Genomic DNA, 22,022 nt, shown 5'->3' on the forward strand with positions numbered 1-22,022 from the left:
TCAAGGAATATAACTGATTCTAATCTATTACAACGATGATGAAAACGTTTTCCAATGGAATAAATGATCCAAGTGACCATAAATAAATGTGTCACGGACTCTGTTATTTGAAAAGTTTATGACATGGATGAACAGATTCAAGACCTTGTTTTTAGAAATGTAGTTAGGACCATCGGGAGTGTTGGAGCTCTAGCTATATTCTATAACCAGACAAGTTCTGTAGAGAACGAAGATGGCAAAGGAGAATGAAATCCCGACAGAGAGCATCAAATGGGTTCATGGGATTCAGGGTAGGGTGTGGTATAGGGACAGAGAAACACCTACATGTCTCTTACCATTAGCCATAAATAGACACTCCTTTTTCTCATTGGACCTGATCAAAACAGTGAATGGAAGCTGGACCGCTCGTGCAGCTAGCTGTTTTTGTTGTTGTTGTTTTTTTGGTGGTTGAGTGTGCTTAATTTTCATTTCTCTTTCTGATCAGTGTGTGACTTGTGGAAGTCAGTTTTTGTTGGTGGCCTGCCATCTGGGCATGTCAGCGCCACCCACGCTTAATTTCTCTCTTCCTTTCGTCTGATTCAACACGCAGCCTTGCACCACCGACGATTCAGTCAAATCCCATTGTCGGTTTCGAATGCTTTATTTGTTGTCACTTCTAAGTCCTAAACATCTGCTATCCGTTCAGATATCTTTACCTTGAGAGCTCTACCTTTTCTTTGTAGTCTCATTCTAATTTTGTTACCTGCCAATCCTCCACAACACCATCCATTTACATTACATATTTGGTATTATAAAACGGTCCAAACTAAGAGACTAAGCACTTTTTTATTAGTAAACATCACGTAATGAACATCAGATGAGAGATGTATTAATCTAAATGACTTAAAATTCTTACCAATAACTTTATAACAAAGATTGCATGTGAGTGCGGCCCATGACATGAATATTATTTCACTTGAGTTGCAAGGCTACTGCAGTAAGAGACAGTAACTGTAGAATAACTGCCAACTGTACATGTGTGTGCTTCAACTTGAATTAAAAGCCAAGGAGAAGGAGAGAAACGACAGAAAAATATGATACGAGTGACCGGCGAGGGAAGGGAATATTCTCTAGTGTGAAACCTTTCAAAGTTTGAACCGTGAGGGCGTGAGGGAGAGGGGGGCTGGCATGAGAGTGCGTGTTGGGTTATGCACGTGCAGCTAGCATGAGTTGGCTGCTTACGTGAAAGCATCGCAACTTGGGGACAAAATCCAACGGTTCCTGACGTTCCTCTTACAAATTTTGCTGACCTGACCCGTCCCCTCCCCTCCTCTCTCTTCCTCCTTCATAACTCAACTCTCGGTTCATTGTCGTGACTATAGGCTACATAGCTGAATAAGTTCAATAGTTGTCCTTTGATAGAATGTTAATTAAGGATTGAAAATATTATATCTTAGTGAATTTTTTATTCCACCATTAATTAAAGGTTAACACATACTTCTTTGAAAAATTTTAAATTTCATCCATAAAAAATTTAAATTTCACCATCGAAATATTTTACTCATTATAGTCCTCTTAAACTATATCTTCTTTGTTATAAAGTTATCATGTTTAGTATATATTTATTTTCGTCCTTCTTTTCTTGGAACTTAAAATTTGTATACCTTTTGATTTATATTTAAATATATATATATATTAATTCTTCACGATCTTCTCCGTTTTTGGCATAAACATACATACTTTAAATTTTTTTTTAAGTTATAGTTTGTCTAAATTCTTTTCCTTAAATTACATGAGAATAATCAAATTTACATATTTAATATGTAATTAAGGGATAAATTATTCTAGACAAATATTGATAAAGCTATGTGGAGTAAGAAAAAAAAGAGATTGAAAGGCAATGAAAGGACGTCATATCAATTAAATTTAATTTTATCTATTATCTTATACAAAGTTTAATTAATTAATAGACAGGAGAAGATGCTTCTACTCGATTAAAATGTTCATATAGGACTAAAACACCAAAAAAATTCGGATAAAACAGAAATTGAATAAAAAATGTGGGAGTTGCATGCATGCACGATTTTAGTGACAGATGAGCTAGAAAAGAGTTAGGAAAGAAAGAATTAAACAAGGGAAACTTGGGATAGGGGAGGAACACGTCGGGTTTCCGTGATGAAGAGGAAATAGTGGAGGCCCCAAAAAAGGCATCGACATCAAATTGTCGACGAGGCAAGTCGGGCCCGAAAGGAAAGGAATAGAGGAGGGAAGAAGATTGATTGATTGATTGATTCATAGAAACGAGAGTTCCCCTTAAGACACGCCCTGACTCTCCTGACCCAATTTTGTTCGGATGGGTCCAACTCCAATTTCCCATGACCCACATGCACCACCCTCCCTCTCTCCATTAATGCCCCTCTTTCCTTCCACCAATTTACCTAATTCCAATCCCCTCCCTCAGTTTTTATGACTAACACAGTCACTCCTCTCTCAACAGTCAACACCAAGCACGAAACTACTTTTTGTAACGCTAGCTGATCAGCTCGCCCTCTTTCAGTTTTTATTTCCCTCCTGTCAATTTTCAGTTTAACCAGAATAAAGCCTCTTTTCAGTTTTCACACACATATTCTCACTTTCTCACAGTTTTTTTAGAATTATTAAAATATATATTACTGAATAAGAATCGCAGTCAGCAGTTTTCAATCCTATAAACGTCTTATGTTTTCAAGTGCTGATAGATTAGATAATATATAGATACTGGTTTGGAAGATGAAACAAGGAATCCCATGAAAGAGACATTATGATAGTCAAACATTCTGAACTTTTCGCTTTCGTTTCCAGCATTTGTAAAGGGCGGCAGCTATAGGAAGTAGTCTTGTCATCATCATCGAACTTGTTTCAAATATGTTAAAAAGTACAAACTTTTGGGGACCTGGAGACGGAACTTTTAGTACTAGTTGCAGTTAAGAGAGTGAAAGGGAAGAAGAGAATAGAAGATGAAAGAAAGAGAGGAGGCTTGAGCTAGCAAATGAAGGACAGATCTTATACTGCAGGCAGCAGGCTTTTAATTCTCAAGACAGAGACATTTAAGAGAAAGAGAGAGCAAGGGAGAGAACGTGGCGTGTTGGGGCCCATGGTGCGGATAGGCAAAAGAGAGAGAAAGACGAGACCCCACACACCGCCCATGCGCACGCTGTCTTTACTGGAGCTAAACCCGTCATCGATCCGATGCCTTGATCTAACCCTAACCCAACAACACTATACCCAAAAACCACAAAGGAATCCCACCACGCCCCAAACCCAAATCCATAAACCACCTCTCTCTACCTCTAGCATTTTTGGCTATATTCTTCCCCCACCTTTGTCTTCCTCATTTCCTCCCAAACCCTTAACCAACAACTTATCTTCATACAAGAGAAACGGATCACTTCCAAAAAGTACCTAAGAGAAACAAACCATCTCAGCTCACATGAAGAGAGGAGAGAAGAGATATGGCTTGATTCAGCCATTACAGCTGAAAATTTGGTGGCAGATGCTTCAAAGCCCTTCTCTTTCCCTTTTATGGTGAACCTTGCAGATATTTAATCTTTCAAAGCACCCAGCAAACAAAAAAAGGAAACCCCAAAACTTTAAGCCTATTATCCTTCTTTTCCCTTTCTCCATCAGAATTCAGTTGGTTCTTGTAAGCGTTAGCTAATTGTTAATTAGGTTTGAACTTTGAAAGGAAGAAAACAAATGGACCCAATAACAGCTCATGGCCGCTCTCTTCCTCCTCCTTTCCTCACAAGAGATCTTCGTCTAAATCCCCACCATCAATTTCAACATCAACAACAACAACAAAACTCTGAAGATGAACAAAACCGTGGCCAGAAACGAGATCGGGAAGAAACAGCCGCTACCACGACCGCTACTGCTACTACTGACAGGAGTGAAGGCAAAGAACTAGCCATAGTCCCTGGAACAGAAGATGAAATCACACGAAGACCACGAGGCAGACCTGCGGGTTCCAAGAACAAGCCTAAGCCTCCGATCATCATAACCCGTGATAGTGCCAATGCCCTCCGATCCCATGTTATGGAGATTGCCAACGGCTGTGATATTATGGAGAGTGTTTCAACTTTTGCCAGGCGAAGACAAAGAGGGGTTTGCATTTTGAGTGGGAGCGGAACTGTAACAAATGTAACCTTAAGGCAACCTGGAGCTCCTGGTGCAGTCGTGACTTTACAAGGAAGATTCGAAATTTTATCACTTTCTGGGTCATTTTTACCTCCTCCAGCACCACCGGCTGCATCAGCTTTGACCATATACTTAGCCGGCGGTCAAGGTCAAGTAGTTGGAGGAACCGTGGTGAGTCCACTCGTTGCTTCAGGTCCGGTGGTGATTATGGCAGCTTCTTTTGGTAATGCGGCGTATGAAAGGCTTCCATTGGAGGAAGAGGAACAACCCGAGGCGCCGATTCCTGGAAGTGGACCCTTAGGGTCACCAGGAAGCATGGTTAGCCATCAGCAGCAACAGCAACAGCAACTATTGCAAGATCCGAACGGATCCTTTGTTCAAGGGCTGCCACCAAATCTTCTAAATTCAGTCCAGTTGCCAGCTGAGGCCTACTGGGGCACAGGTCGTCCCCCTTTTTAACAAAACAGATAGTTCCGGTTTTTTTTTTTTTCTTTTTTTCTCCTTAATTACCCCCTTTTCACCTCTCTTGTTAGTTTGACCTTTTGATCACCTTTCATTCTTCTTCTTTTATAGGATAGTTAATGTTTTAATTTAAGTCTTAAGGATGTTGATCATGGGATTCATCTGGCTTTGATTTGAAGAAGGATGTACAAATTTCATGGATTTCTCTGGTGGGTTTTTCTTCCTTTTTCTATTAGGAGTATTTTATAAGAATAACTTTTTTTTTTCAGTTGTCCTCATTATAGTAGCTTAACGATGAAGAAGCACCAGAAGATGGCAGTCATTTCTTTCTCCATCCCTTTTCAGCTTGTCTCAAAATTGTTCTTCCCACAAATAAAAAAAAAAAAAAAGCCACCTTTTTTTTTTGCATAATACTTTTAAGTTTCAGATTCTGTTACACGATCCAAATACTTAAAAACTACTACTACTAACTTATTTTTTAAAAAAACGGGTTGGATTCATAGAGATGGATTGGGTTTTTGGTTTCTTTAAAAGAATAAACACTATCAGTTTATTCGTGCAGTTCCAGAAATAATATAGTATATATTTTTTTCTTCCATTCTAAACACAAACTACACTACTAGTACTTCTACTGCTATGATTATTGGTATTGTTATTAGAACTGATTTATTACTAATGATCAAGGATGCTTATTTTATTAGTATTTGGATGGATATATATAGTTCATTTAATCTAGTGGCAGTTTGAAGGTTGGTAGGGGGGAGATGGCAAATCATGACTTGAAGAAAGCAAGGTGATGGGATGTTATGGGCTTAGGGTTTTGCTGTCTTTTTTGCGGCGTATTTATCTTTCTTTTTTTTTTTCTTTTCTGACTTGCTAGGGTTCATTATGGAATCATCAGAGATGAACATTGGGTTCTGGGTTACATGTGCGCTGCTCTGTTAAAAAAAAAAAGCTCCTTTTCGAGGTAACCATTTCCTATACTTCCATGTAAAAGCAACAACAACCAACAAACTGATCTCAAGCGTTAAAGTTTTCCCTTCTCTCTCTCCCTCTCTTTCTCTGAAAAAAACTGTCACAGCCACCATTTACAAGTAAAAGGGTGTGGGAGTGAATCAATAAGTGAAGGAGGTAAGTTAAAGTTATTAACAACTACTTCATTATATACATTAAATAAATATAGAGTTTGTCTTGATTCTGGAATAGATTTGCTTTTCTTTTTTCTTATAAAATTTTAAACCCTATATGGCAGATCTCTGCAAGTTCTCCAAACTGAAACTTTACCAGTACGTAGTACTAGCTAGATATATCCTCTTTTTCCTCCTTGGTTCTTGTTTATATAGTAGAGTACCCATTTCTTCTCATCAATTATCAAAGGTTTTCTTTTCAAAGGTTATCATTAGTTGCATTTATTTTATATCTCTATCATTAGTTTTCCTTAATTTTAATTCCTTGCTCCTCCTGAACATTCATGCATATGCATATTTGTTTCCTATGCATATGGAACCTTCTTTTTGGTTTTCTGATCAATTAACCCTAAATTTCTTACTTCTTTCAACTTATTAACAATAATTTTTAATATTATTGTGTGGAGGAAAAGCATTTTGCAGCCTACTGACAAGATTCATTATGTTTTTTAGTAGGCAACCACACATTCAATTTGGGGATTGTTTAATTTTGTACGATCACTTATGACATTTTCCATACATAGGATATGGATCTTAAAGCTTTTTATCTTCATTTTTGACAGCTCTTTTTTTTTTTTAAAGTGTCATCTGCATTTCAAATTGTAGAATATACTTCATTTTCTATATCAAATTGAATACATATATAGATAAATTCATCTACTAAAATTTACAAACAATTTGGCTTTTTTTTGTTTCACATTTGGGGGATGATTTTATTTGCAAAGTTTGCAGATTAGTACAAGGTTTCAACTACTAATATAAAATTAATATGTCGCCTGACTCGGTCCCTGATTCTTTTCCACAACTTGGAGGTAATAATTTGGTGGACCACATACATGTCTAATGTGATTTGCGACAAAGCCATTCTGGTTCTTCATGATGAACATCGATCTCTTGATTCTTTGAACTACACTTCAATGATTATATCACTATATAGAATATTAAGATTCCATTATATTGCCTTTTCCTTTCCTTTTTTGGTAACTATTTCATGAAACTGAGAGAACAAAGCATATATAATGTCCACTTTATAGACTAGCAATTAAAATTTCCCACCCCTAGTGCTAGATACATATGCATAATTTCAGAGTAGTGGAAAGGTTGTCAAAACATCGTTCACAAGTTAACCCCTTTTATAAATCTTCCTTATATATTTGTGGACTCATTTCATCTCTGATAATTGCTTAATTTTGCCCATATTTCTAATTAAAAAACGATGATAATGAAGGCCTTCTTTACCTCAAAATCATGGTTAAAAACTTGATTAAAAACGTTGAAATTGAATCAGTAAAAATCAGTTGAAGATAAGATTACATTTAAATTGCCCTTTGTATATTGGGGAGAATAATGATCATAACCATCATTGAAGCAGGAGAACAAAAGCCATAAATAATTGAAGTTGACAAACCAATTATAAAGCCGACTCGCTTCCATTTTTTTTTTTTTTTGTTTATTTTTTGTATCCTAATGCTAAACGTAAGTTTATAAATCATTGGTTCAAAGACAATGGCAATCGTGTTTATCCATAGCACTCGGCCTTCCAATTGGCAAAGTTGCGATTTTGGTGGGGGCCCATTCTTATTTGGATCCTTCACAAATGAAAGGAATCCATACAAATTAGTTGTACTTGTATGCGGCTCGACAAGCCATGTTCCATTTTGGGCTTACTTATCTTGCAGAAAATTGCTTTACAATTGAAGTGGGTTGATTGATATATCTTCTAATCAGTTTTTACTTTTAATTTTTAGATTTTACCTTTGCAACTCATTTTACTATATTTGAAGAAAGTAGTGGAAGAAAAAAAACGAATATCAGACATTTACTTGCTCAATAAAACTAAAGAATGAAGAATTTCATTGCAAATATAAATCAGTTTATACAAGTAGTGGAACTTCAGAGAATACATAATGAGTCCCACGATTAGATCAGTAAAAAATACAAGAAAATGGTAAATTTGACTCGATCGCCGACAAAATTTGTCTTCATCTCAACCTCTTTCGTTTTTCCGCCTTCACCTACAGAAACATATATATGCTAAGCTTAATGAAGAACCTAGAAAACATAGATTACAAACCCGGCACATTTCCTTTACATGAAATTTGTGGGGAAGCAAGTGCCCCCTATAGATGCTTTTTCAGCGTTGAGGGGATTAAATAATCTCGACCTTAGCCTATACAGTGGCGAGATTTGTTGTTCCCCTAAATCGATCACTAGTAGAAAAGGTTACAAGAAGCATGAGTTCACCTCAATCACAACTCTATCCTTAGCCGCCGCATTTCAGCTCGGAACACGGGGCTTGAACTCAAAGTTCGACAAGCAAGATTTCTGATGTCTTCTCGAGAACAATCCCGTGATATGCGGACCAGCTCCCAGAGGGCACCTCCACTTATCATGTCCTTTGCATTTACTTCTGAAATTTCAAAAAACAAAGGTTCTTTAAGGAATGTGTCTCACAGGGATTATTTTTATCAATGGAGAAGAAATTCAACTATGCTCAAGAGATTATTTTTACCATGCTGCGCCAAATGACACAGTGCAAGCTCAAGGTGTCGCCTAATAGGTGCAGCATCATTGTTAGCATTTTGTACAATCCATGGAAGTGCACCATCATCAATAAGAAGTGATCTCCCACTTTTTACACCTGGAGTAGGGCACAAGTTGTTATAAGATTATGCTGATGTGTGACAAGAGACCTATGTTGAGACAATTTCGGGCCAGATGGTATCAAGCTAATGATCATGAGAAAATGTTTAGAAAAGAATAAACAGCTTAAATCGGGTGGATTATGGTGATAAAGAACTAATTCCTGTCCTCCCCAAATGATAATTAAAAGGGGCCATTTAACTTCAGCAGTCAACAATCAAACAATGGCATGTAACAGACCGAAGACTTGCCATTAGTTGATGCACGGGATTCACATTTTGCAAAGTTGGCAATTCCACGTGCAACTTGGGAAAGAACATCTGGATGTCCACATCTCACCATCCCCAGCAAGGCCTTAATTCCACCTTCAGACCTCAGCGTTGCTTGTAGCTTATCTGGAAGAAGCATGAGCATGTGTGAGGTAGAAAGAGCAGCCCAGATCAAGCATTACCAAAGAAACAGGTTTTAATTTCATCAACGACCATAAGCATAACTAGAATTTATCCTGGAAGCCTAAATGACAAAGCCAAAGGCACGACATATCCCAGTGAAAGCTGGCCATGCCTCTTCATAACTTAGAAGTGTTCATATCATATATGATGTAATAGATATATGGAATACTCATATCAACATGGAATGGAAGCCGCAAAGTAATGGATGCAATGAATAACCTCGCCATAATCAAGAAATTCTTCATGCAGTAGCTCTATTTAAAGCCCATAATTTACATAGTACTTTGGGATTGGTTATATAATAATAGCAATCAAAATTATACCGATGATGGGATGGTGCCAAAGCACAAAAGCATCTCCTTATAGATATATTTGTTTTACACATTTGCTAACATACAACATCCATCTGATTACTCTCATTTCAGTGCATTTCTCTTATTTATTTACCTGGAGAAGAGTACCTTCCTTTAATCACCAAAGGAAAGGTTATAAAACGCTATAATATAAGAACCAAAACCTTATTTGTATAAGAGGTGATACAAAAAAAATGCAGTATACCATTCCCACACAGGTTAGCTATAGCTCCAGCAACCATGCGTAGAGTCTGAGGATCCTCAGCATCAGATGCTGTAATAGACAATAAACTGACTCCCCCTTGAACCATTATGAGTTCTTGATTGGCTTCTGCTTTGCATAAAAGGAAACGATATTAAACCCAAGTAGTCAGAACTCAGAACCAATTGGTGGCCAAACTCTTGACGCAATAATACCTATTAAAAACAAAGACTGATGTACTCAGAATGATTAGGATATTTGAAGAACAATTACCATTCATTGCAAGATTCGCAATTGCACCAGCTGCTACTCTGCGAACAGTTTCATCCTCATAGCTTCTCAGAAGCATCAGCAAGGATGTAAGACCACCAGCTTCAACAATCCTTTCCTGGTTTGCTTCTGTTCAGTATACAGAAAGTGCCACTCATTACTCATAAAACAAAGAACAAGTTAAACATGCCTCATATACATACTAAGACATAAAAAAATTTTGTTTATGCATTTATTATTGACAAAGCTTGTCATGTAAGAGGTTTAACTATCGATAATACTTAAACATAAGGTATTAACATTAAAAGAACTGAATTTTTTTGAACAATTAATCTTTTTATAACAGGGGTAAAGAAGAAGCCTCTTCAGACAAAAAGGGGTGGAAATATTGGCTTGGCCAACCAACACAAGCACGATAGTGAAGTTTCAAAAGCAACAAACAAGGTAACTGCAGTGGTATATTGCTTGATTTTTAATGCTTAAACATTGTGATTTGTTTCACCCAAAAGCACTTCATAACACACAATTAGCACCCGAGGTTCTTCCACAAGCAATTTTTCTAAAAGAAAGACGACGCAATGAAAAGACAACTAATCCATCAGCTCCCCATCCAGGGAAACTTAAGTAATGGCAAAAGAAACCAAAGCTTTTTGCTCACCTTCAGCAGCTAGGTTGGCCACTACTTTTACAGCATGAATGCGTACATTGGCATCTTCTGACTCGAGCAAAGCCAAGATCTTTTGCAGTCCAACTGGTAAATTGACAGGAGGACAGTAAGAGAATGCATGGGCAAAAAATGATGGTTTAAGTGACATTATTGCGAAAAAACCTATTTTACCACCTTGTTCAAATAGTGCAGAAACTGGTGTCTTATGTCCATTTAAAGAGTCCCTAACTTGAGGCATTGGAGAATCTAAACCATTATAAGCATTTCCTGATCCACCTCTTCCAAGACACCTTCTCATCTACACATGTAAAATAAAATGAAACCAGCATAAATGTGTGCTTGTGTTTGAATGCCCAGGATGGACAAGAATGCTATAAATGAAATAGATAATAGTAAATGCACCAAAAATTTTCACTCAAGCACATCATAGAAGTGTGATTCAGTCTTTCTAAGCTAAGTTTAACGCAAGCAGCAAAATAATATGATCCAAGTTTTTGATATTGTGACCGGTTATTAGTTCATCATGTTGATGAGAGATGTCAACAGTGGAAAGCTCAATTATTCAACAAGTTAGAATTACATATACATCAGGACATCAATTGTATTAAGAAAGAGAATTCAAAAATGCCATGAAAAGCATGCTTAACTTCTATGATTCAATACCTGGTCAGCTTCAAAAGTTAGTTGTAACATCTGACTTCTTAGTATGATTATTTCTTCTTCAAGCTTCTTTTTTTGATGAACCTCATCCTCTAGAGCTTTTTGGAGCTTTAAGATTTCAGCAACTTCACCTGCCTGTTACACCAAAATAATCCTCATAGAACCAATTTCATATCTAGAAGTCAATAGAAGCTCAGAACTTGATATAAAGGTATTCACTATTCACATAACAAGATACCCCTGAATCCGTGCACTGCCCGAGTTGACTCTTGAGTTTGATGACCTCCTCTTCAGCTTCCTTTCTCATATGAATTTCTTTCTCTAGCAGCTTTTTGACATCAGCCACGTCCTCAGCAATGGAAAAACCAGGCCTCTGAAGATTATGATGAAGAAAAAATATTTTAACACAATACAAACACAAGATGTCCCAAAATCCTATGTACATTAATGGCAACATATTTCCTACAATTACCATTATAGTTTCATCATCATGCAACTAACGTGTACAATAATCAAAACTAAGTCTTTTAAAACCACGATGGATCAGCCATAGAAGGCAACAACAAGCAAAATATATGTATTTCAGAAATTGACAAGACAGAAAAAGCAAAGTTTGAATTCATCATATCTTCCAATAAACTCATGTAAAAGAATAAACTTTGAGTTGTGTTCACAAAAAATTGCATTTAGATAGGACAAAAACTTGACTGATGGATAAATTTTATGCCTCGTACCCCAGAGAAACAAGAAAAGGTATGGCCCAGCAGTGGGCATGCTACTACATCTCTAAAATGACATTTAAACACAAGAAAAATATGTAATGGTAAAGTTGGGAAAATAATGCACAATACCTTAATGATGTTATGAAAAAGAAAGTGCATGCCTATCATCAAAAAGGGGCCCAACTGGCTAGCCATGAATTCACATGATAAACTTGACATGACATGAGATATGGTTCTTGATGCAAAGTACCTCTCCATTACATTTATCCTTCTCGAAACCATCACAACCATGCTTTCGTTGATTTTCTATCATCTTTTCCTCCAGCTTCTTAACTGATCCCATATATTCCATCTGGCACTTTAGTCGCTCCTTCTGTAAAAGGAGCACACTAGGAGTTCAGTATCAACATAGCACACTCTCGAGCAAGTAATGCGTTTTAAGAATAACTGAAAATAGAAAACCATGAGGTTAAAGAATCACCCATCAGGGTGAATGATGAATTGCTGAACTAACCTCTAAGGCATCTGTGAAATTTCTCTCAACCTCAGAGACACGGTTTTGTGCTTCTAAGTTTATTCTTTCAACTTCATCATCAAAAGCCTTCTGTTGCCTTTCATTTTCAGCAATGAGCTTGTCCAGCTGTATTTCAAGCCTTCTAGCCAAGCTTTTATAATCAAACTCTTCCTTTATTCTCAACATATTCTCCACCTTCATAGCCTGTAAGAAACGTAGCGACGCAAATTTTTGTCAAGTAAAAGCATCTTACTTCTACATATATTAGAGACAATATTACACGAGACACGAAGAAATGAACAGACGAAAGGAATCTCATGAAATGTAGTCAAGATAGTCAAACAAGAATGAAATTTAGCTCAAATATAAAGGTGATGCAACTTGACCAAAGTGCCTTTACTTTATAATATTAAGTCGTTTAATAACAGATATTACATATAGTAAACACATGATCTAGTTTGAGCCCTTTTTGGTACAAGAACTCACCCTTTGACCAAACAATATTGTACTCGCAGTCTCTCCTCGATGTCGTGGGGAGGGGCCAATGGTCACAATTAATGAGGTTCTAGCAGTGCCTGCAACACATAGAATATACGTCAAACTCTGAAAAGCATTCAACTTGCTAGAAATAAAAATCAAAAGAAATTCATTAAAAACTAAAAGATTTAGATCATAAACATCTTGTACATAAAAGTTTAGTTCAGGTTAAAATGAAGCCCAGGCACATGTCAACTTACATGAACATAGAAGATAACTCACCTCCAAATGAATCTCTAAGCAGCCTCGTAAGTTTTGAATCACGAACTGGCACATGAGCACTATTCTCTGCTAAAGCATTAATGCACTTTCCCAAAGCACTCAGTGAAAGGTTAATAGACTTGGCTTCCTCCAACATGTGTCCCTCACTTCCTGCCAAAAAGCAAAATGAATCAAACTCATCATCTACCAAAACGATCCAACTCATAAGTAAGGCCAACTCTAGCACTTGGGAAAGCCTACAGGTATATAGGTAGGAATAAGAAGCAAAAGTTTATCTGACAAAGACATAAATACCGGCCAGATGCAATGCTTAAAAAGTTTAGTTGGTGAAAAGAAACTCTTTAAAATGCAGTATGCAATCGACTTGCCACTAGAGGTAAAAAAATGGCCATGGTATGCACCTGATTTATGAACACGCTCTGAACCAGCCAAGTCTACCAAAACCAGCTTGCTTTTCCGGACAAGAGTCTTTGGAGGTTTGACAAAGTGAGAAGACTTGTCTGTTTCACTTGGAATGGCATCTTCTGCTCCCAAAACTGATCTCTTAACATGTACCTGCACTAACATGGTCGATATATAATATTTCACTAAAGGATAATACAAAGGCATAAACAACTACAGCCTACAGGTAGGATAATGAAAAATTGCCCCACAGAGACCAGGAAGGGCAAGAGCAGGAGTGAAAACTTAGTCACCATCAAAATAGCATGACTGCGAGAAGATTCAGTATTCAACTTTGTATTTGCAGCAATTCGATGAGCTTCCCCTAACTTCAATAGCTCCAAAAAACTCTGTTCATCCCTAATTTCTACATGACTTGCCCCTGGTAATGAGACATCTCCATTTTTGGGATCTTCCACAATGGAAATATTATCGTTTGTCGGATCAAGGAGATCCTGGATGGTCTCCATGTAAAGCTACAAGAACAGATTGAAAATAAACTAGTAAAATTCTTACTGAGAAATGAGAACATAGAAGCCCAACAGGAATAGAAACAGAAAGTTTAATAAAAATATCAGACAGCATATAATGGAACCAAAATAGAGCTAAAAATCCAATAAGCAGTTAATACAAGCCATCAATGAAATTGCATTCGGTTAATTGCACAATTGAGCATTAACAGAATAAAAATAATGAGCATAACTACCTGCAAATAAGAAACAGAAACAGAATCTGTTTCCGGAGACACATTTACTAAAATCTCCTCCATTGAGCGGACCATTATTCCACGAGCAGATGTATCTTCCTCACCCAATCGTCCAAGAGTAAATGTTTTTCCAGTTCCAGTCTGGCCATATGCCATAACAGTTCCATTATAACCATCTAGAACACTCTGCAGAAGCAAAAGCAACATCAATACACAGTCTAATAAGATTAAATAAGTCATATCCATAGCACTAGACACGCATAATCGGATTACATTATATTGTAAAATTAAGAAACATTTGAAATGAAACAGACCTCTACAACAGGCTTAGCAACAACTTCATAGACACGCTTTTGAGATGCGAATTCGGTAAGCACCTCATCAAACTCGTATGTTTCTGAATCCCAATTGTTCTTCCTAAGTTTAAGCCTCTTAAGCTACAGTAAAACAAAAAAAATTATAAAACGGTAAATGTAAAAACTAATAAAGCGACGGTTAAATGAGGTTGAGAGTTTTGTTTTCACCTCAGGCTGTAGTTCAACACAATCAGCAAAATCTGCATCGGCGATCAACTCTTCTGCATTTCGCGGCCTTAATCTAACGGCTACTCGAACTCTTCCGGACACTGTTAGAAAAATTCGCGCACAATAAAACATGATTATCATAGATTTTTTTTTTTTTGGAATTGCATAATGGAATCAATTAAAGGAAATAAATGAAATACTAACCTCCGTCACCTCCGGCGGCGGTGGCGGAAGAGGCGGAACTAGTTCGGCGAAGAGCAGATCCTTGAGAGTGATTCGACGAAGGAGGAAATCTTGATTTGCATGAAGATGATTTGATATTCGATGAAGCCAGAGGCTTAATTGTTCCCTTGATCGTACCATTACCATTTCGGTTACCATTGGAAGCCATCACTTTCCTGTCTTTTTTTTTTTTCACTTCTGGAGTTTTGGCTTGTTTTGGAGTTCAATGGTTTACAGTGACCAATTTTTTGGCGTGGATTTGGGTTCGGTGAATTCGAAGTTCAAAACAAAGTGATGATGACGGAGGGACTCACTCTGTTGGGAGAGAGTTGGGAAAGAGACAGAGACAGTCGCAGATTCAATTAAATGGACCTTCTGAAATTACCAAAATATCCTTGTTTTTTTTTTTTGCCGTGCTTTTCTTTTCTTTTGTTAGAAACGATCCATTATTGGTACTGGACCTTAGTGGGCCTGGGCCGCTTAAATTCTGTCAATTGGTCGTGCAGATGCCAGCGCGGCACTCTCTTGAAATGACAAGATTGTCCTTCGCGTCCCACCGATCGATAAAGCTGGAAACTTAAAACTGGGAGCCTACCACCGACTTCTGGCTATGTTTGATTCTTAGATTCGTCGTTTTGGACATATTGGTTTTATTTGCCGAAACAGACCAAACTAATAAATTTTTTATAATTAAAAATGTATTTACTTTAGGAGAACAATTCGTAAATACTATGAAAATCTGTTTGTCCTTAAACTATTGATTTTTTTTTAACAAAAAAAAAAGCATCAAGAGGAAGAGGGGACGACAAGTTTTTGGTAAACTAATAAGATCATAGTGTGTTGTGATTTTACCTAACAATATGATCTCCTTATGAAAACTCGTAAAGAAAAATAATTTAAGTTGGAAGATGGGGAATTCATGGCTATAACAAAGTACTAAACCAATGATGGGGGCCATGAAATTGAATAAACCATAAAAGCACCTCAATCCTCAACTTATGAAATGAAGATGAGATGAGAAATTAAGAATTGAATTATGGGTATGTTTGGTTGGGTTGAAAAAAGTGAAAGGATGAATATAGGTGAGGAAAAAAATGAAAAAAAATAAATTAAATTTTGAAATACCTTGTAGAAGAGAAAAATAACAAGAAATAAAATTAAAAACATGATTATTTTTCATATTTATTCATAAAAACAAATCATCCGATGAATGATAGAGAAGTAAGAAAATAAGTCATACGAATCAAGTGTATATCCTTATCAAATTATTCATTATTTTTAAAATTTTATCTTAATTTATAAAAAATATATTATAATAATATAATATAATTTTCATTTTTTCTTTCGTTACTTTTACTAAACAATGGACAGAAAAAAAAATCATTTTTTCATCTTTTCTTCTAAATATTCTATAAAATAAAAAACTCATTTCACATTAATTTCATTATCTTTTTCTCCTTTTGGTGTATGAATTGACCGTTATTTAAAAAAGGCAAAACAAATAAGGAGAAAAGAGAAGCTACAAGGGACCCAAAAAAAAAAAAAAAAAAAAAGCAATGGCAGGTTTTGCTATATTATTTTTTAAGTCTTACTTTTTTTCAACTGACCAATTAAGGTTAAAAAAATAAATTGATGACAAAATGTTTGCCTTTAAGCTAGTGTTTTACATTTTGACAAAAACCTAATATTTCATGCACGATTATTGAAAATCAATAAAAAAAAATATGGTTTATCTTTCAAAAAAAAAAAAAAACATGGTTTATGCACAAGAGCTGCTTAGCACGTGATACTTAGATTAAGGATGATACCATTGAATGAGATCATCACCTATTAATCTATTGCTAATTTGGGTGTTGTTAATGTTGTATATACCTTTGTAATTTTAATCCATGTATATCTTAATTTCATAATGATCTATAGCCTTAACAATAATTAATAATTAATCAGATTTCATTTTTTTTAACGATATGATAAAATTAAATCAATAATAATTATTTTCGTACTTATAATTATCTCACCTTCAATAAAATGTATACGTACAACACTTAACTTTTTTATTTCTAACAACTTGAATTTTATTTGTATGATTTAAATTAAAATTTTATATGCAATAGTTAATTAATATTGAGTTAAGGATAACTCATAACCCACGAAAGAAATAAAAAGGACATGACCATATAATGATATGGAATAAAGGTAATCATGGATTAAATCAAAAAATGCTTCAATTTGATTTCTATGGACAAATGTAATATAGAGTATCGACTATCAAAACGGTGCGTATTTGCTAACATCCAACTGACCCACATGGCTTCATAAATCATAATTCCAACTTCAATAGTATTTCGAAATCAAGGAAGCATAAAGAGCAGGAAAGAAGAAAAATGAAGGGAAAAAAATGGTGAGAGCGGAAAGTTATATTAATATATTTTAATATTTTAAAATTAAATTTAAATGAAAAACAATTATCTAATTAACCAAATGACAAAAGGTTAGAGGTTTGCTGCATACTGCATAGTACTCAATTTGTAACTTATTTTTAACATGTCACAAACAATAAATTATTTTTTTTTAGAAAAAGATGTAATTAATGTAACGGTATTCATGGAACAACCTTGAATTTTGAATTATGAAAATGAGACTAATCCATAGGCCATCATAGTGTATTTTCTTTAAGTGAATTTATAATCATGTCAAATTGGATACAATATATTTTTTAAAAATTTTAATTATAGAAAAGACTATTATTGCTATCACTAATTATTTTTATATATTAAAGATAAAAAAATTGAAATTATTAACAAAAAAAATTATTGGCCAAAAAAAACCAAGAAAAAAGCCAACGTTTCAAACCGACAAATGTCTCGATCATTGTTTGGAAAATAAAATAAAAAAGGCGTGAAAAGGGGAGAACATGACACTACAGGAGTCAAAAAAATAAATTTCGTCTAATCCGCATGCAGAAGTAGGCACAAAATTACAACATTAGACAATAAGACGCTGCCTAATACAAAACCCTAAAAAAACACATAAATTCAAGCAGCCTCCATTGCCTTCCCCACTCTTAACCGCCCCGTCAGTCTACAACTATACTGCCACCGCATCACCGGAATCTGGCGTCATGGATCAAAGAAATCACAGTCACGTCAGCTTCTCCGCCATCTTTCTCCGTTCTCTCCGACCTACTATCTCCCTCACGATAATCACCACTATTTCAACTGTCATCACCATTACCATTCACTAAAAAAATCTGTATCCTTCTCACAACTTCAAAGTATATAGACTGTGACTGACGCCAAATTCAAGCGTTATATACAATATTCTTGTTCGGGCCGGGTCGGGGCTAATCGTGATACGACTTCGGGTTTCTGTTTAGCTGTTCGCTTGTTTGTGCCATGGCTATTTTGAAGAGCTATGGCGTGTCCTTGAGAGAATCTACGTTACCCTTTCCGCGTCCGAATCGCCCTGATAATTATAAGAGGTTTGCAACGCTCTCTTTTAAAATAAGATATTGTTTTTTTTTTTTTTTTGGTATTTAATTGTAGTAGTCGTTAAATTAGTTAATTAAATTATTTATCAACGTTATTTGTTCGCTGATTTGGTATTAAGTGGAAATTCTTTACGGCTTCATATGGAATGATCATGAATATTCCTTTCTGTGTCATCTTTGTTTGCCGGTTTCTGTCTTTGTAAAACAGTTGATTAGTACTTGTTTGAAAATTTTTGTTTTGTTTGATTTATTGCTGGCTGGGTGTTAATGAGAAGCAAGGTTAATCTCGGTTGGAATTTACATCTGCATAGCTTATTTGCTCATCATTTATTTGTTTGCTTTGTAGCAGGAGAAATGTAAAATGGAGATCCCCACAAGCAGCAGTAATACCAAATTTCCATCTCCCAATGCGTAGTTTTGAGGTTAAAAACAGGTTATCAATAAACTTTATACCATCTGAATCTGATTGATGTTTTACCGGGTAGAATTTGTTGTTGATTTGCCTATAGTTGCTCAATTTTTGCGATAAGGACTGCATCTGCACGTATGTTCCAGTTGCATTAAAGCAGTTCCTGAAATGTCAACCTTGGCAATGTCCTTGTGTCTCTTTGTTGCTTGTTCATGTAGATGCTTAGGACGTGCGGAGACATTGTTCTGTTATTCATACCTTTATCTAGAGGTGTACTTTATTATACTCTCATGGAGTCTTGTAAGCAACACAGGATTTAGGCAAGATAAATATAACTGAACAACTTGGTGTTGATCCATGCACACTTCCGATTAGAATCTCTTCACACTTGTTATTGTCTTATGTTTGGAGTTGGTAAGAGTGTAATGCACCATGCATGGATTAGTTCCGTGATGATGGTGCTGTGGTATGCATTTTCACTGTGTGATAAATTTGTGGTGAATGTCAATTTGTTGTTATCCTAATTGATGCAGAGTTGGTTTATCTACAGCTGCAGATTGTTGTTGAGGGTAGCATCTTTTTGGAAATGAACCTTTTTTTTGAAAGAATTGCTGCTGTTGATGACTTTGCTTGCTTTGTGCTTTGCAGGACGTCAGCAGAAGATATAAAATCTCTTCGATTAATAACAGCCATCAAAACCCCATATCTACCTGATGGAAGGTTTGATCTTGAAGCATATGATGACTTGGTGAATACGCAAATTGAAAATGGTGCTGAAGGTGTAATTGTTGGTGGCACAACCGGTGAGGGTCAGCTGATGAGCTGGGATGAACACATAATGCTTATTGGTCATACTGTCAACTGTTTTGGTGGATCGATTAAGGTAATTGGTAACACAGGGAGTAACTCAACCAGGGAAGCGATTCATGCAACTGAACAAGGTTTTGCTGTTGGAATGCATGCTGCTCTGCACATCAATCCTTACTATGGCAAAACATCTCTGGAGGGCTTGGTTTCTCACTTTGATAGTGTGCTGCCAATGGGTCCTACCATCATATACAATGTGCCATCACGAACTGGCCAAGATATTCCCCCACGTGTCATCAACACTGTAGCACAGAGTCCTAACTTGGCTGGTATTAAAGAATGTGTTGGAAATGACCGCATTGAGCAGTATACAGGTAATGGAATTGTAGTGTGGAGTGGGAACGATGACCAGTGCCATGATGCTAGGTGGAGCCATGGGGCCACCGGGGTAATTTCTGTTACAAGCAACCTGGTTCCAGGCTTGATGCGAGAACTCATGTTCGGTGGTAAAAACCCTTCACTTAATGCGAAGCTCTTACCTCTGATTGACTGGCTCTTTCAGGAGCCTAACCCCATTGGCCTTAACACAGCCCTTGCACAACTCGGGGTTGTGAGGCCAGTTTTCAGGTTACCATATGTACCTCTTCCCTTGGCAAAGAGAGTGGAATTTGTTAATCTGGTCAAGGAAATTGGGCGGGAGAATTTTGTAGGAGAAAAAGGTGTCCAGGTTATCGATGATGATGATTTCATCTTGGTTGGACGGTATTAATCAGTTGTCAATGTTCAGGACTCCAGTGTTGTGTCTCAATTTCAAGTTTGCAATTTCACATTTTCGTTTATAAACTTACAAATAAAGTCTACCTGGTGGTTCAAATTATGACAGAAAACAGTAGTACTATACATATGGTGCCAATATGATGCCGCTGGAACTGGAATTGAATATTGCCCACTTGGACTGATTTGGCTTGTATCTCTCGCGTCTCCATTTATATAGGAAGGCATAATTGTTTTTGGGAAGAGTCAATTATACCTATAGCAAAACATCTGTTAGCCAGCATCTTCAATATTAGCTTGCTTTGAAAGGATGGTGCTTTGATTATCTAGTTCTTTGATCCAAAACCATCCAAAATGCAAGCAACAATTTGTTGGTTGTAACTTGCAAACAAGTTTCATACCTGATATTCTGCTGTAGCAGCTTTAGTGCAATCCACGCAACGCCACCCATGGAATGTGCTTGTAGTTTGAATTGCAAGATAATGTTTCCTACCTTTTGGAGGGGGTTAGAAACATTAGTGTGCACTATGCAGTATCTTCCATGCCTTCAAAATCCTTATATTTTCTAGAATGGAAGATTCGCTACATTGGAGAAGCAAATGGGAAGAAAACATGGAAGTACCGGAAAGGAAACGAGAAATCTCAGCCGTGGGCGTTCTTTGATTTTTATTGAAAGGTGTTCCTTTTTGTTTTGAGTGTAGCTATTTGTACCTTAACAATTATTCAATGCAGGTTTTTGCTTTTAATATCTAATTTTCTATTCAATACACTTCATATTCAAAATACAAATTTATCAAAAAAATTCAAACACTTAATCACCCTTTTTCTCACGCCTCGCCTACGTTCCCTTCTCTTCCCAATTGAAAATTTTAATGATTTTAAGTTTAATTAAGTCAAATTCAAAGAAAATTTTAATTATTAAAAGTTAAAAAATATATATAATCAAAGATAAATCATTTATTTTTATTATTTTTTTGTTTGATTTCATGTTTAATTTCGTAAGATTTTCATATTAAAATATTTAAGTGCGATTTAAAATTTTCGAAAATGAATTTTTAAAAATTTTTAGAAGTTTTCGCAAAAAATAAATTAATTGATAGATATTTAAATAATTTTATTAAAAGTTGAATTATAATATAATTTTTGAAATGTAATAAGAAAAAATTATGATGTAAATAGAAATACTCTTTTATTTTAAGTAGATAATCATGTCTTTTGGATATGATGGTTTATTTGAAGCCCAGATCCGTGTATTTTGGGGCCTACTTATTAATGTCTCGAGATGTCCGGCCCCATCAAATATGCTGACCCAAGGTAACATGTGGTGGGATTGGGACTTTTCATATGTGTATAAATAGAAGTGGAACTCTAATTGGTTAATACATCCATTCAAATTATAGTTTTTAACAGATTTAAAATTTAAATTTCGGGCAATCAATATTTAAAATTCATTTATATTTTTAAATTATGACCTTAAATATAGAAGTGCATTTACAATTCATTTATCTATATTTTTAAAAATATAACCATTTACAATGTTAATTCTTAGAACTCAAATTCATGCTTTAGATAACATGAAATACTGTCCCACACCCTCCCTCCC

General features: G+C 35.9%; 3 protein-coding genes across 5 annotated transcripts; 2 read left to right on the forward strand and 1 right to left on the reverse strand.

The window, feature by feature from the left end:
- The first annotated feature begins 3,143 nt into the window (after nt 1-3,143).
- On the forward strand, nt 3,144-5,000 carry AHL22 (AT-hook motif nuclear-localized protein 22). Its single transcript, XM_022903778.2, has one exon. The coding sequence runs from the start codon at nt 3,715-3,717 to the stop codon at nt 4,612-4,614; it is 900 nt and encodes a 299-aa protein (XP_022759513.2). The 5' UTR covers nt 3,144-3,714; the 3' UTR covers nt 4,615-5,000.
- A 2,635-nt stretch (nt 5,001-7,635) lies between these two features.
- Nucleotides 7,636-15,339, reverse strand: LOC111304633 (kinesin-like protein KIN-UB). Of its 2 annotated transcripts, XM_022901375.2 has the most exons (20): nt 14,922-15,339; nt 14,718-14,818; nt 14,508-14,630; nt 14,194-14,379; nt 13,742-13,963; nt 13,448-13,601; nt 13,047-13,196; nt 12,774-12,862; nt 12,288-12,491; nt 12,024-12,146; nt 11,290-11,424; nt 11,055-11,186; nt 10,566-10,689; nt 10,383-10,475; nt 9,728-9,853; nt 9,458-9,583; nt 8,699-8,842; nt 8,317-8,445; nt 8,049-8,214; nt 7,636-7,819 (listed from the first exon to the last, which is right to left on the reverse strand). In XM_022901375.2, the coding sequence occupies exons 1-19, from the start codon at nt 15,106-15,108 to the stop codon at nt 8,054-8,056; spliced, it is 2,709 nt and encodes a 902-aa protein (XP_022757110.2). In that variant the 5' UTR covers nt 15,109-15,339; the 3' UTR covers nt 7,636-7,819; nt 8,049-8,053. The 2 variants fall into 2 exon arrangements, with proteins under 2 accessions (XP_022757110.2, XP_022757111.2); XM_022901376.2 differs by having other exon boundaries at nt 7,636-8,214.
- A 2,514-nt stretch (nt 15,340-17,853) lies between these two features.
- Nucleotides 17,854-21,172, forward strand: DHDPS2 (dihydrodipicolinate synthase). Of its 2 annotated transcripts, none has more exons than XM_022901378.2 (3): nt 17,854-18,420; nt 18,779-18,862; nt 19,487-21,172. In XM_022901378.2, exons 1-3 carry the CDS (start codon nt 18,335-18,337, stop codon nt 20,412-20,414), a joined length of 1,098 nt encoding a protein of 365 aa, XP_022757113.2. In that variant the 5' UTR covers nt 17,854-18,334; the 3' UTR covers nt 20,415-21,172. The 2 variants fall into 2 exon arrangements, with proteins under 2 accessions (XP_022757113.2, XP_022757112.2); XM_022901377.2 differs by having other exon boundaries at nt 17,897-18,420; nt 18,776-18,862.
- The last annotated feature ends 850 nt before the right edge of the window (nt 21,173-22,022 follow it).

This window comes from Durio zibethinus, chromosome 21 (assembly GCF_047325235.1).
Source record: "Durio zibethinus cultivar Kanyao isolate XHJ-2024 chromosome 21, ASM4732523v1, whole genome shotgun sequence".
NCBI classification, from domain to species: domain Eukaryota; kingdom Viridiplantae; phylum Streptophyta; class Magnoliopsida; order Malvales; family Malvaceae; genus Durio; species Durio zibethinus.

Bases quoted from the DNA above. Each gene is read 5' to 3' on its own strand.
- DHDPS2 (XM_022901377.2), top strand. From the start codon at position 18,335: ATGGCTATTTTGAAGAGCTATGGCGTGTCCTTGAGAGAATCTACGTTA. The intron at 18,421-18,775 runs GTTTGCAACGCT...TTTGCTTTGTAG, and splicing joins CGCCCTGATAATTATAAGAG to CAGGAGAAATGTAAAATGGA. The intron at 18,863-19,486 runs GTTATCAATAAA...TGTGCTTTGCAG, and splicing joins AGTTTTGAGGTTAAAAACAG to GACGTCAGCAGAAGATATAA.
- LOC111304633 (XM_022901375.2), bottom strand. From the start codon at position 15,108: ATGGCTTCCAATGGTAACCGAAATGGTAATGGTACGATCAAGGGAACA. The intron at 12,492-12,773 runs GTGAGTTCTTGT...CGTTTCTTACAG, and splicing joins CAATATTGTTTGGTCAAAGG to GCTATGAAGGTGGAGAATAT. The intron at 10,690-11,054 runs GTATTGAATCAT...TTACATGTGTAG, and splicing joins TAACTTTTGAAGCTGACCAG to ATGAGAAGGTGTCTTGGAAG.
- AHL22 (XM_022903778.2), top strand. From the start codon at position 3,715: ATGGACCCAATAACAGCTCATGGCCGCTCTCTTCCTCCTCCTTTCCTC.